The following is a 13454-nucleotide window of genomic DNA, read 5'->3' on the forward strand; positions in this document are numbered from 1 at the left end:
TTGACTGCGCCAGAACGACTTTGAGCTTTCCTTTTGCCTGTTCAGACTCGCACAAACACTCACAGGCTAGACACACACACACACACACACACACACATCTACACCCTTTCTCTGATAATTAGATTTGTTTAGTTTGGAGTTTGATTGCTCTAAACAGACTGAAAAACAGAGCTGTCACTGCTCGTTTGGAGCTTTCGACGTGCTTTGTTACGGCTTTGTGTTGACTGTTGCCTCCAGTTTTACAATCTAATTGACTACGCAATGTCCGGCTTTGACGTTACCTGCTACGCAGCGTGGTGATCTGCTCAGCTGGAGTTGAATGAGGAGTTTTAGGGTTCGATGTGAAGAGGACATTTAGTTGTGTTGACACTTCTCTCTCTCTCTCCATAGTTTTTCAAAGGAACTCTCGGGCTGCAGCCTGGGGATTCAGCCCTGTTCATCAACGGGCTGCATATAGATCTGGACACACAAGACATCTTCAGGTACACACACACAATCATAGTCATATACATATACATATATATATATATATAGACATATATATACGTGTGTGTGTGTTATTATCATTCAGTTAATAAACTGTGTATCTTTTATCTCAATCTTTTGCAACCTATAAAATCAACATTTATATTTTTAGTCACATTTAAAGGACAAATGTGTAAGATTTAGGGGGATCTATTGGGAGAAATTGAATATAATATTCATAAGTATGTTTTGATTAGTGTATAATCACCTGAAACTACATTTAAGAAGTAATAATCAATTTATATTTGAAAATTTTGACAGGTTTCAAATTATATGTTTAAAATCTGATTTGCATCCAGATTTTTTTATTTTTTGTTTTAAATGTAATATTCAGAATAAACACATATAATACCCCATTTTTTGATTTGAAAAAATGAAAATCATGAGCCCTAGGTATAAATCTTTCTTACAAGCAATCAACCGTTAGCAGTTGCAACACTCATGCTCATTTTTTACACTCACGTTCTCACTCTGACTCACCTCTGCCCCCTTGTTACCTGCAGCGTGTTTGAAGTGCTGCGCAGCGAGGCCAGGGTGATGGAGGGTATGCGCTCTCTTCACATCGAGACGCCCTACATCCACGACATCCTGAAGCTCAACGTCCAGCCCTCTGACTCCGATTACGCCGTCGACATCCGCAACCCCGCCATCAGTGTAAGAAATCACGTACTGTATGTTCACACACAATCAAAGCCTCCTCGACAAACAACAAAGCGATGTTGCTGTTGATCAATTCATGGTTCTCAAATGTCCAGGGAAATGTTCTTTCTGCTCTTAAATGGAAAGACGAGTTGTTCCTGGAAAGATTTTTAATGTGCAATAAAGCTTTTCAAGCCTCTAAATGTTTTTAGCTCTGGTCTGTGATGAAGTCACGTTTAAGTTGTATGAGGTCACATTTTCAGACTGGTAATGTCTTTTAAAGTTTGCTGCAAACACATAATACTTTGCTAGCTTACGTAATTGTTTTTTTTTTTAGTCCCCACCAGTTGAATATAATTTCTTGTGTGCACTAATAAATAAATAGCAGCCTTGTTCGCAGCTGAGGTCACCATTTATTTATACCTCCTTTCAACCATTCTTTCTTCAATCCTCTTCGATTTTTAGTGGATTAACAACTTGGAGACAGACCACAGGTACAGCTCGTGGCCCTACAACGTGCAGGAGCTGCTCAGACCGACCTTTCCCGGAGTCATCAGGCAGATCCGCAAGAACTTCCACAATCTGGTACGACCCCCACCTGATTAATCAATCCCTCGTGAATCCGAATATCTGAATGTTTGTCAAAAATATCAATATATATGTTGTGTGTTTTGCAGGTGATGATTCTGGATCCAATCCAGGAGAACGCTGCTGAGCTCCTGAGTGTTGCAGAGATGTTTTACTCGAACAACATCCCGCTCAGGTTTGTGTGCAGAACTGTGTGTAGAGATTTTAGTTACTTGTAAAAAAAAATAGATTCTGTATATAACAGGAGGAGGAAGCGCTGCATGGCTCTGATGGCTCATATGACAGGTGCTCTTTAGTGGAGAAGGTTAAAAATACAAAAAACAAAATCCAGGATATTAGATATTTGTTTGATATTTGTCTTTAAGTGGTGCAGACAACCATGGAGAAAAAAAAACTAAGGCACTCCGTCTTCAGGTGAAATAATATAGTGAATTTATTCTTGGAGCATATAGGCAATCAAGCAGACCGACGCGTATCGACTCTAAGTCTTCATCAGGGTCTGACAAACACATAATCAGTCTGAATTATATACCAGCTGTGGTTGGCATTCCTCCTAACACATAAGGTCTCATAAATAACCAATAGGGGGCGCTAAAAGAGAAGCATAGGCCTCATACATGCATACATACATACATCTACAATAGAGTGTAATAACAATATGTGATTTAAATCCTGAAAATACAGTGAAAGAAAGAATACATGTCCATGCCCCAAAACGTGTGAAACCAACTTCGCATACTATCAATCAATATCAACATCATATATCAATCAACTATCAATATTAAATGAGCAATTGTTTCATTTAAACATTATGTACATTTATTGTCCAGTGACTATGATCAGTCCATATTTATAGTGTCTTTATACTCACTCACTTGAGATGTGGATATATTTATTTATTCCTTTTACACGCCGGTTTAGATTTGTAATGAGACTCTCAGCACTTTCTTGAATTATTTGGTCATTCTGCTGGTGATCAGGTAATTAATTGTCAAGCTGAGATTTGTTTATCTACTCTTGAGTCTCATGCAGTTTTCTTTGTCGGTGCAGAAGCACTTACTGCAACTCATTGCTTCTTTTGTACATATATTTATATAATCTTTTTGCCTGTTTTAATTGTACATAATTATTTCTTCACTGAAATTAATTGAATTTATTTATACTATGTGTAGTTGGTTTCACATGTTTTGGGCATGGACATGTATGTTGTTTTTTTTTTGTTTGTTTTTTCTTGAATATTATTGTTTATTAGTATTTGTTGGGTATTTTCAGTATTTTCAGGATTCAATATGTAACCTAACACGAGGCTTTATGTGTTAGGAGGAATGCCACCCACAGCTGGTATATAATTCAGACTGATTATGTGTTTGTCAGACCCTGACGAAGACTTAGAGTCGATACGCGTTGGTCTGCTTGATTGCCTATATGCTCCAAGAATAAATTTACTACATTATTTCTCTTGAAGACAGAGTGCCTTATTTTTTCAAATATCTTGCAAGACTTCCTGGATTTTAGCTTTATGTGTTTAATATTAGATGTATTTTCTGATGAATGCGGGGATCATATTTTTTATTATTCCCCAGTTGCTACAGAAACCAAAAAAAAAAAGACGTTGCGGTGCAGTCGGGGTGTTTATTTAAAATCCATTTTAATTTAAGAGTTTAGTCAGGCAAGGTTTGGGAGACCTTTGATACCTCTCTGCATGTGGCATCTTGGGATGGTCAGTTTGTTTGAATACTGATGAAGCAGACGGCACACACTCTGCATTTTAACTGACCAATATACATACAAGAGTCTGTCCAAGAAACTTAGGTAGTCTGTGTTTGTGTTTTAGGATCGGGTTGGTGTTCGTGGTGTCGGATGAAGACGACATAGACGGTATGCAGGACGCGGGTGTGGCGTTGGTCCGAGCCTACAACTACATCAGTGATGAGGTGGACAGCCAGAGCGCTTTTGAAGCCGTCATCTCGGTGAGTCGACCTTTCACAAACAGCGTGATGAAGACCTGTGGCTCTTCTTAAAACTTTCCTAACGAGAAGAGCATTTGATGGTTGTCTAATAAAAAAAACCAAAAACATTCCTTCTCGTCCCTTCCTCTTCCTCTAGATGTTTAACCGCGTGCCTATTGGTGGTAAGCTGAGTGTTGGGGATGTAGTGAAGGTGCTGGAGAAGAGGTTCCCATATGTGGAGGTCAGCAGCGTCCTGGGAGCCGACTCCAGCTACGACAGCAACAGGAAGGTGAGATGGGCATGACGTGTTTTTGTTGATATTAGCAGTCAAATGAAATCAATGTCTTGTTTTTTTTTTTTAGACTGAAGTCAAAGCAAGACAAAGCAATTTTATTTGTGGCACATTTCAGACACACTGGCAGTTTAAGGTGCTTGACAAATTGGATAAATATGTAAAACAATCAAAGTAGATGAAAAACAGTCAAGTAAGGTGGATCTATTATTGAAAAATATCAACAAATTTAAATATTTAGATGAGAGTAAAAAGTAGTAATTTGGTCCCAGCCCAGTGATTTGTGGAGGTAATAGTATTTTCAAATGTTTAATCTGACTTACTGGTAACTAATGCAGAGACTTGATTGTGTTTGACACAAGTCTTCTTACTCTAGTTATGTTTTTGAGATGTTGAAATTTAGGTAAATCTCTACATAAGTCTTTTTTTTTTTTTTTTCAGGAAGGACGGGCATACTATGAGCAGACGGGTGTGGGTCCGTTGCCTGTAGTCATGTACAACGGCGTTCCTTACCAGCGTGAACACCTGGACCCGGACGAACTGGAGACAGTCACCATGCAAAAGATCCTGGAGACCACGTCCTTCTACCAGAGAGCCGTCTACCTGGTCAGTTAGTGCCCAAACACACACACACACATACAAACATACACTTTGATATACAGTCTCTGGCAGCAGCAGTGGGGCAGTGAGCTAAAGTAGGATTTCATTATAGTGTCGTCATAATTAAGTTTAGTGTAATAAAAAAAAAGTCAATAAAGACATGTATTTGATGGCTAACGTTCTGTTGCCTTATATTCATCTTCAGCACAAAATCAATTTTCATTGCAGATTAGTTAACAGTAAAAAATATCTACTGACTGCACGTACGTCTGTGCAGACGACATTTTGAAGATTATTCAATTCATTTCAAAAGCTGTAATACAGAGAGATGTGATCATATGCACATAACTCTTACTAGAAAAAACATACTGCACACCTTGTTAATATATATATAATAAATATAATTTAATGTGGCAAAGTACACACTGCATAGTCCTAACAGTTCTTGATTTGTGAGGCAGATACCAATATCTATATTTTAGAGTTTTAAAAAAAATCTGACAACGATATATCGGCTGATATTTGTTTTACACTTGGCATAAACAAACATTTTGAATAAGAATTCCTTAAATGTGGTTATCAAAGAACCGTTATTAAGATAATTAGTGAGCCGGACATTCAACAGTTGAAACTTGTTATGGAGACACTATTTCTAAATTATCTTGACAAATCTTTACTGTAATTTCTTGTTACTTGGCTGCCATATATGCTGAAACCGATATTTATACATATATAATGTTACAACCTCTAATATCAGGGGGGGAACACAAGAGGTAACATAATTAGGTGACTGAACACCCTTTGTAAAAATGGTAAAGAAAAGGCTGCTAAAACAATTGCAAAGTGTAACAGTGAGAACCATTTATTAACAAAAAGGATCATTAACAGATAAACTGACTGATTTATAGGACAGTATTATTGTAAAAAAAGGAAGCAACTTAGGCGTCGGGGTCTCCAAGGCCAAAACAACAAACAAAATCCCACTCTAATTAGATAAGAAAAGTCTCACAGCGGCAAAATGGGAAGAAGCATTGGTTCAGGGGGGTTGATATACAGCTCCACTGACGATCAGACGCAGTTCAGGTGCGGGCAATCCAAGCAGGCAGAGAGGGGCGTGGCAGACCTGAAACACACAGACAGCTCTCTACCAAAAAGAGGCTGGGAGAAAGTCAGTGGATGTAACAATGATGTATAAAGTATTCAGAGCCTTTAATGTGTTGTATATTTCATTTTAAAATTGATAAAATTGTCAATTTTGCACATCAATCTACACTCAATAACCAATAATGGAAAAGTGAAGATGTGTTTTTAGAATTTCTCTGCAAATTTATGAAAAATCAAAAACTGAAATCTGAAGAATAAAATGTGCAAAAAGTGAAGGTGTCTGAAAACTTTCTGAATCCACTGTACTGGCCGTTTTATCAGTCAGGCTTTAGTTACATATTCACTGATAATAAAACTGTGACTCTGCTGGCAGAGTGATGATACCAAGGATGAAAACATTCATGTAGTTTTGCATGTTTGTTGTTGTTTAATTCGCTGGAGCTACTATAAAATAAAATTTAACTGAAAGAAGATGCAAAAGAAACGAGCCAGAGATCTCTACATGTCGTCTTTCTGATAACATCACAAGTTAATGTTGGTTTCTTCAGTGGAGTTATGGAGCAGAGTTCATTTGATTACATTATCAAGGCTTGTAGCTGTAGAATACATTTTCTTTAAGGTTGGGTTTTTGTCTTCTCAGATGGATCTTTGTGAGCATGCCATCTGCCGTTCTTTCCTGTTTTATGTCATGCCAGTACTCAGAGGAGCCAAATCTTTCATTGGTTCTTTGAAACCAGTCTGAGCATTTTCTGAGGCCTTTTAAGTACAGTTAGTGTTGTTAACTCTTGTTCTGTTCCTTAATAATGTTAAATCCAAACTTGTTGGAGGAATACTTCCCTGTCGATACACAATCAGCCTGTAACACTTGGGAGAGCTTTCTTAACTGACTACGGGGGTGAAAAGCGTGCAGCCAGGTACTTCCTGCAACACTGTCGGGTCTGCAGGAACAGTTGAAGAATATCCTTTAACATCTGGAGTCTCATGTGTCCCGTAGGGCGAGCTGGCTACAGATCACGACGTCGTGGACTTCATCATGAACCAGCCCAGTGTTGTTCCTCGCATCAACCCCAGGGTGCTGTCCACCAGCAGAACATACCTGGACCTGTCTGATACCAGTGAGTACACATTAGGCGTGTAAACAAATATGAATTATTCAGATATGAACAGATGTTCTGTATCCAAAAGATGGTTTTCAGTTCAATATTCAGACGTTGAGTGAGGTTCATCTTCAATAACTTCTCATATGTTTTTTTTTTTACCAGAATAGTTGCACGGTGCAGTGATGCATGATAAAGCTTGACTGATGTTGTGCAGGTGTTATTTTTACCTCATAATCTGATATTTAGACCTTGCACCTTGAAGATAGTAAAAGAAACTAATGGGCTGATGTCTCAATAGTGCATTTGAAAGATTTTTGAGAATAGACACTTCAGACCAACTTTATTTTCATCTGGACCTCCTCTCAGTTATTCAGCGTGATCCACTGAGCTTTTATGGCCTGTTTCTGTCAATAACTTGAGTTGGAAAATCAACTTTTATTCATCTAAGCCTCCTCCGATTATATACACCACCTCCAGTTTTAAAGAAATGTAATACAATATTGCACATTTCTGACTGACCTTCTGTTATATGTTTACTATTCATTTCTACCTGGTCTATTAATACCTATGCAGCTTTTACTGTATTTAGATAGATAGATAGATAGTTAATTTGTCTTCAAGGAGGAAATTTCTTTCCACTGTAGGTGCATACAAACACAAACAAGTAAGACATACAGAATTATACAAAATACAGGAGCAAAGCTCTTACTAAAATGGACCTTTCTGCATGAGGGTAGTCTATACCTACCTACCAGAAGGAAGAAGGCTAAAGTGTTTTATTATTAATTTAGGTATATGCTTAAAATATAATGGGATTTTCTTTATATTTTGTGGGAAGCTAAACTTGAACGTATATGTATGAGGAGTATAAATGGCAGCAGAAAACAATTTAACAGAAAATTTAAAAATCAAGACTAATTCTGACCACTTCCACTGTAGGCAAAGCCCACATAAATCCACATACAGATGTTTTTGTGACATAAACAGATACAACCCTCACACATATGCATCTTAGCAGACTACAAAACATCATCTTTGCTGCATGATCCCCAGTTCATTTTTTTTCTCTCTCTCTCTATTTGCAGACAACCACTTTGTAGATGATTATGCTCGCTTCTCGACTCTGGACACCAAGGAGAAGAGCACCGCTGTGGCCAACAGCATGAACTACATGACTAAGAAAGGTAACGGCGCGCAGCTGCTCATATAAAAAGCAAAACACTGAATGTAAGAGAGTGTTTGTGGAGTTTCTCAGTGTTTCTGGATAATAATTTGGTCACCTTCAAGCCTAAACACTCTCCTCCTGTATTCTCCTCTTTGCCCTTCTGTCCTCTCCTCCTCCTCCTCCTCCTCCTCCTCTTCTTCCTCTTATTCATGTGTTTTAACACTTTCCCTGCATCAGGGATGACCACCACCAACAGGCATGGTAATCACCCTTTTCCTCCACATTTTTCCCTCCCTTCCTCACTTGCTCTTTTTCCTGTAAACTACATCGTTGGCGGTGTTTAGACGTGTTTGTAAATCCACCACCGCTCCTCCATCTGCACTGCATTTCTCAGAGGACACAAAATGACTAATTACGCATGTGATGATTGTGTATTTGGGTCTCAAGAACTTTAAAAAAAATGTGTTAACATAACTGCTTACTAAACTCCAAGGGCATGACAGTTTATTCAGTGTTATTTGTTGTAGCTGCATGGAGAATGAGATGCTAAAGGTTTTAATGAGATGTTTCGAAATGAAGCAACTTTAAAGGCTCTGATACAGAGCCAAGATTTGAAACTGAGAATTTTTATAGTATTTATGTTTCCTTCAGCCCAGTGTGGAAGGTTTTTTTCTGTGGAAATTTCTGAAGGAAATGTTGCCTGTCTGCTTTGCCTTTTTTGCACCACCTCAGTACAACCTTTCTTCTTCTTTGGTTGTTAGATGACGGCTACATACGTCCTGTGACCTTCTGGGTGGTCGGAGACTTTGACAAGCCCTCGGGACGCCAGCTCCTTTATGACGCCATCAGACACATGGTACAAAAACTATGGCTCTGAGTGACTATGTACCATCTGTTTTAGTATTGTTGTTTACTGAATTCCTCTGTAATAATATTATGATGATATGAACAAACTGCTTTATAACATATTGTCTTCCAAATGAATGATTTCAGGGAAAGTGTTTTTTTAAAAAGGCCTTTACATTTTGGTTGCACACAAGAGTTTTGTTCAATGTAACACAAAAAAGTGGAACATATTTCAAGGTATTAATCATAATTTTCATTATTTTATATGTGATTCGCCATACTGTGATATTTAGATGTGAAAAAATATTCTTATTCATATTGAGTTATTGATTTCAACCAAATCTCACAGCCCTAACATCTCTCAAACTGTAAAATGAGAGTATTACAATGTAGGTGTATAGTTGATATCATTGCATGACGAACGCCTTGAACACATCATCTAATCAGAGTAGAAGGCTGAGTAGAAGACATCAGGTGCTTTAAAGATCAATCATAACCTTTTTTCTTTTTTTCACAAGATGTGAAGTTCAGTTTTTGCTATTTTACCCTCAAACCAATGACAAATCCTCCGCTAACACTCACCCACTCTGCAACAGAAAACCAGCAACAACGTGCGACTGGGGATGATAAACAACCCGTCGGCCGATCCGTCCGCTGAGACGAGCCGTGTGACGCGGGCGATCTGGTCCGCCATGCAGACGCAATCCGCCAACAACGCCAAGAACTTCATCACCAAGATGGCTAAAGAAGAAACGGCTGCAGCCCTGGAGAAGGGAGTCGACATTGGAGAGTTCGCTGTCGGGGTGCGTTCAGGATCATGAACATATTTATGTAATGGTGTTCTTACTGCTGCAGGAAATTAATAGTGAAACTATGATTAGCCAACTATTCACCCCTCCTCATTTATACTACTTGATTAAATGCCTACAAGTTATCTATTTTCTCTTCAGGGTATGGATGTGTCGTTGTTCAAGGGTGCATATGATGGACCCAAATATGACTTCCTGCTCTCCCACGCTGCCTACTGCCGAGACGTGCTCAAACTAAAGAAGGGACAGAGAGCGGTTATCAGCAACGGAAGAGTGAGCCACAATCTATAAAGAACATATACTTGAAATGTGGCTACATCATGGACAAATATAGTTTGTACTGAGGTATAAATGTGTACATTTTCCCACAAGTTACTGCAGATATTCAATCAGTACTTCCTGTTTACAGATCATCGGTCCACTGGAGGAGGAAGAGGTGTTTAACCAGGATGACTTCCTTCTTTTGGAGAGCATCGTCCTGAAGACGTCTGGAGAACGAATCAAAAGCAAAGTGCAACAGTTTGGGATTGAGGAGGACAGGTACGTAGATACTCACAAGGCTAAATATATCATTTTCGTAACGTTCTCAGACTGTGTGAGTTAACAGCAGGATTTCTCTCAGGGCCAGCGACCTCGTGATGAAGGTGGACGCTCTGCTCTCCTCTCAGCCCAAAGGAGAAGCCAGGGTGGAATACGGCTTTGCTGACGACCGCTACAGGTAAAGATTTATGAACATGAACATAAATTGGAAAAGCATGCCTCCTTTATTCCTCATGAAAACAGGGTGACATGATATTTTGAGCTGTATTTTTATTCTTTGTATAATATTCATTGGCAAATATAACATGTTTAAATTCAGTACCTTAGATTTTATAGTACAGAATTCATTGATGGAACTTTTTGGATCTTCAGCAACCTGTAAAATGCTCCAAAAAATCTTGTAAACTCAGTATTTACTTTGCTTGATGATTGATTTCCTGATTTTCGGCAGCGCTGTGAAGATCCGCCCAAAGGAAGGAGACGTGTACTTTGATGTTATTGCCGTGGTGGATCCTGTAACCAGGGACGCTCAGAAATTAGCTCCTCTCCTGCTGGTAGGTGGATTGTTATCCCTCTCTGGACCGCCTGATCTCTTATTGATTTGTCCTTTTTATTACTTCTCTTTGACCTCGTTCCACATCTTATTAACCTGTCTTCGGTGTGCTCTCTAACCCTCAGGTCCTGAAGCAGCTGGTAAACGTTAACTTACGGGTCTTCATGAACTGCCAATCCAAACTGTCAGAGATGCCTCTGAAGAGGTGAAAATATAAGCTTTTCTCTACAGAGTGAACACATAAAAAAATAACGAGTGAAAATTGATTTTTAAAACTAAAAATGATGCATGAAATTCCACTGGCAGTGCGATCACTCTTGTTTTTTTTACTTACTTCAACCAACTCATAAGAAGCAGCTCTTTCTCACTTTATCCTGTTATTTCAATTAACTCTCTATTACAATAAACTTTTTCTGAGATTTACATTATTAATTTACATTAAACTTTGATGATTAGTGACGTCTTGCAGTAGGAAACTTTTTGTTTGAAAACAATTTTAACCAGGCTGATAAAACAATTCAAGGTCCTCTTACTAGCTTTTTCCAGAGCTTTTAACTACAGCTGCAACAAATAGTCAATAAATGGATTAGTCGATCGACAGAAAATTAATCAGCAGCTATTTTGATAATCGTATCATCATTTTAGTTGTTTTTTAAGCAATTTGCTGGTTCCAACCTCTCAAATGTCAGGATTTAATGGTTTTATTTGTCTTCTATGATGGTAACCTGAATGTCTTTGGGTTTTGGACTGTTGGTCGGACAAAACAAGACATTTGAAGACATCAATTTGGGCTGTGGAAAACTATAAAGGGCTTTTTTTCACTGTTGTCTGGCATTTTATAGACAAAATGACAAATTGGTTAATCAATAATGAAAATAATTGTTAGTTGCAGCCCTACTTTCATATCACTCTTGGTTAAGAGCTGGTAAGTGGACCTTGAGTTGGGTTTGTTTTTTCAAATTACGTTTTTAGAAAATCTGGATATTTTTCCAGTGAAAATCAGCTTAAAACCAAAAACACTGTTTCTTATTTCTGAAGCATTAGGTAGAGACATCCAGGATATATGATTATGACTCCTCCGCTTATCATGAAAGTCTTGTTGCTACTTTAACAAGCGATTCCTCTGCGTTCTCTCTCCAGTTTTTACCGTTATGTGTTGGAGCCGGAGGTGACGTTCCAGACGGACGGTAGTTTCTCTCCCGGCCCGATGGCCAAGTTCCTCGACATGCCTCAGTCTCCCCTCTTCACCCTGAACCTCAACACTCCGGAGAGCTGGATGGTCGAGTCTGTGCGTACGCGGTACGACCTGGACAACATCTACCTGGAAGAGGTACAGCAGTCTGTCTGTCTGGGTTCGATCCGGATGGTGATGGTGGTGAAATATTTAAAAGTGTAAAGCCTCCAGCAATAAACTCTGGCGTCTAAAGTTTATCGACCCGCTCTGTGCTGCTCTCTGAATGAATGTTTTAATTCTGGTGTAATGGTCTATGTTTTAATGTGTATCATCAGTCCATGTTTAAACCCTGCTCCCCAACTACCTGGCCCCCCCTTATACTTCAACCAAACTGATATTTGACTACTTTGTTTACTCATTTCATTGGATTTGTTTCATTAATATTATGATCCTGTTGTTAGTCTGTTTATTTCTATTCATTTTAAAGTTTTCTCTCATGTGTTGAGGAGAGTTTTTCCTCTTCCTCTCGAACACCTCGGGTTTGTTCAGGAGCCGATGCCCTTGACGCTGATTTTTAGGCTGCACGAAATAATTTTGTCCATTTGTCTCGATTCCTGTGGTTGCAGGTGGAGAATATCGTAGCAGCACAGTATGAGTTGGAGCACCTTTTGTTGGAGGGTCATTGCTTCGACGTCAGTTCAGGCCAGCCGCCACGTGGCCTCCAGTTCACCCTGGGAACCGCCTCTGAGCCGGTCATCGTGGATACGATCGTCATGGCAAACCTGGTACATCATCCTGTTTTTTAACACCTTCTTGCAGAAAGTTGCTGAACCATAAACAGCTTTTCCACCTGCTTGCTAAAACCTCTTAATGCTGCATATTTTTTATGTACATTAGGAATTTTTTTTTGTCCCAATCATGTAAATCTCATGTGTTCTTCTCTGTAGGGTTACTTTCAGCTGAAGGCGAACCCAGGCGCCTGGATCCTGAAGTTGAGGAGAGGACGGTCTGATGAAATCTACAAGATTTACAGGTGAGAAAAGAGCTGACTGCACAGGAACTACAAATTGAATATCTGGGAAATTATTACGTCAAAGATTTGAAATGTCTAGTTAGTTATTAGATAGAGCTTATGCACTCCTGCTTTCTGATCAAATTTTTTTTTTTTCTTATTCTTTCTCTTTTCTGTTGCAGCCACGATGGCACAGACTCTCCCGCAGACTCTGATGACATTATAGTCGTGCTGAACAACTTCAAGAGCAGAATCATTAAAGTCAAGGTCGGTTCACTTGTGATTAGGTGATGACAGTGTGTCTGTCAACACAGCTGGGTAATGTCACTGAAATGTTGTCCCCCAAACAAATAAATTCAAATCTAAAATGGTAAGCAGCAGCGTTTCTAGTCTCAGTCCGTCAGCTTTCTCATACATTTTAATGAGTTGAGGAGACTCCAGTCTGTGAGTATTTGGGTGATGCAGAACGTATACAGTATCTGCATAAATTCATGGGTATACATAAATACATTTCAATGGGAAATTTACATATAATGGATGAGCCACAAAACGACACTC

General features: G+C 38.9%; 1 protein-coding gene across 1 annotated transcript in view; it reads left to right on the top strand.

The window, feature by feature from the left end:
* Nucleotides 1–13454, top strand: part of uggt1 (UDP-glucose glycoprotein glucosyltransferase 1) — a 33219-nt gene that overhangs the window by 12224 nt on the left and 7541 nt on the right. The window contains exons 12-31 of the mRNA XM_067614485.1: nt 391–482; nt 1029–1179; nt 1630–1749; nt 1842–1927; nt 3587–3722; nt 3859–3990; nt 4435–4599; nt 6692–6812; nt 7883–7981; nt 8724–8818; nt 9405–9611; nt 9759–9890; nt 10027–10157; nt 10240–10335; nt 10609–10711; nt 10836–10915; nt 11851–12040; nt 12511–12669; nt 12832–12917; nt 13079–13163. Of these exons, the coding sequence (XP_067470586.1) occupies nt 391–482; nt 1029–1179; nt 1630–1749; nt 1842–1927; nt 3587–3722; nt 3859–3990; nt 4435–4599; nt 6692–6812; nt 7883–7981; nt 8724–8818; nt 9405–9611; nt 9759–9890; nt 10027–10157; nt 10240–10335; nt 10609–10711; nt 10836–10915; nt 11851–12040; nt 12511–12669; nt 12832–12917; nt 13079–13163 (2466 nt within the window). The remainder of the gene's footprint in view (nt 1–390; nt 483–1028; nt 1180–1629; nt 1750–1841; nt 1928–3586; nt 3723–3858; nt 3991–4434; nt 4600–6691; nt 6813–7882; nt 7982–8723; nt 8819–9404; nt 9612–9758; nt 9891–10026; nt 10158–10239; nt 10336–10608; nt 10712–10835; nt 10916–11850; nt 12041–12510; nt 12670–12831; nt 12918–13078; nt 13164–13454) is intronic.

This window comes from Thunnus thynnus, chromosome 16 (genome assembly GCF_963924715.1).
Source record: "Thunnus thynnus chromosome 16, fThuThy2.1, whole genome shotgun sequence".
In the NCBI taxonomy this organism is placed as follows: domain Eukaryota; kingdom Metazoa; phylum Chordata; class Actinopteri; order Scombriformes; family Scombridae; genus Thunnus; species Thunnus thynnus.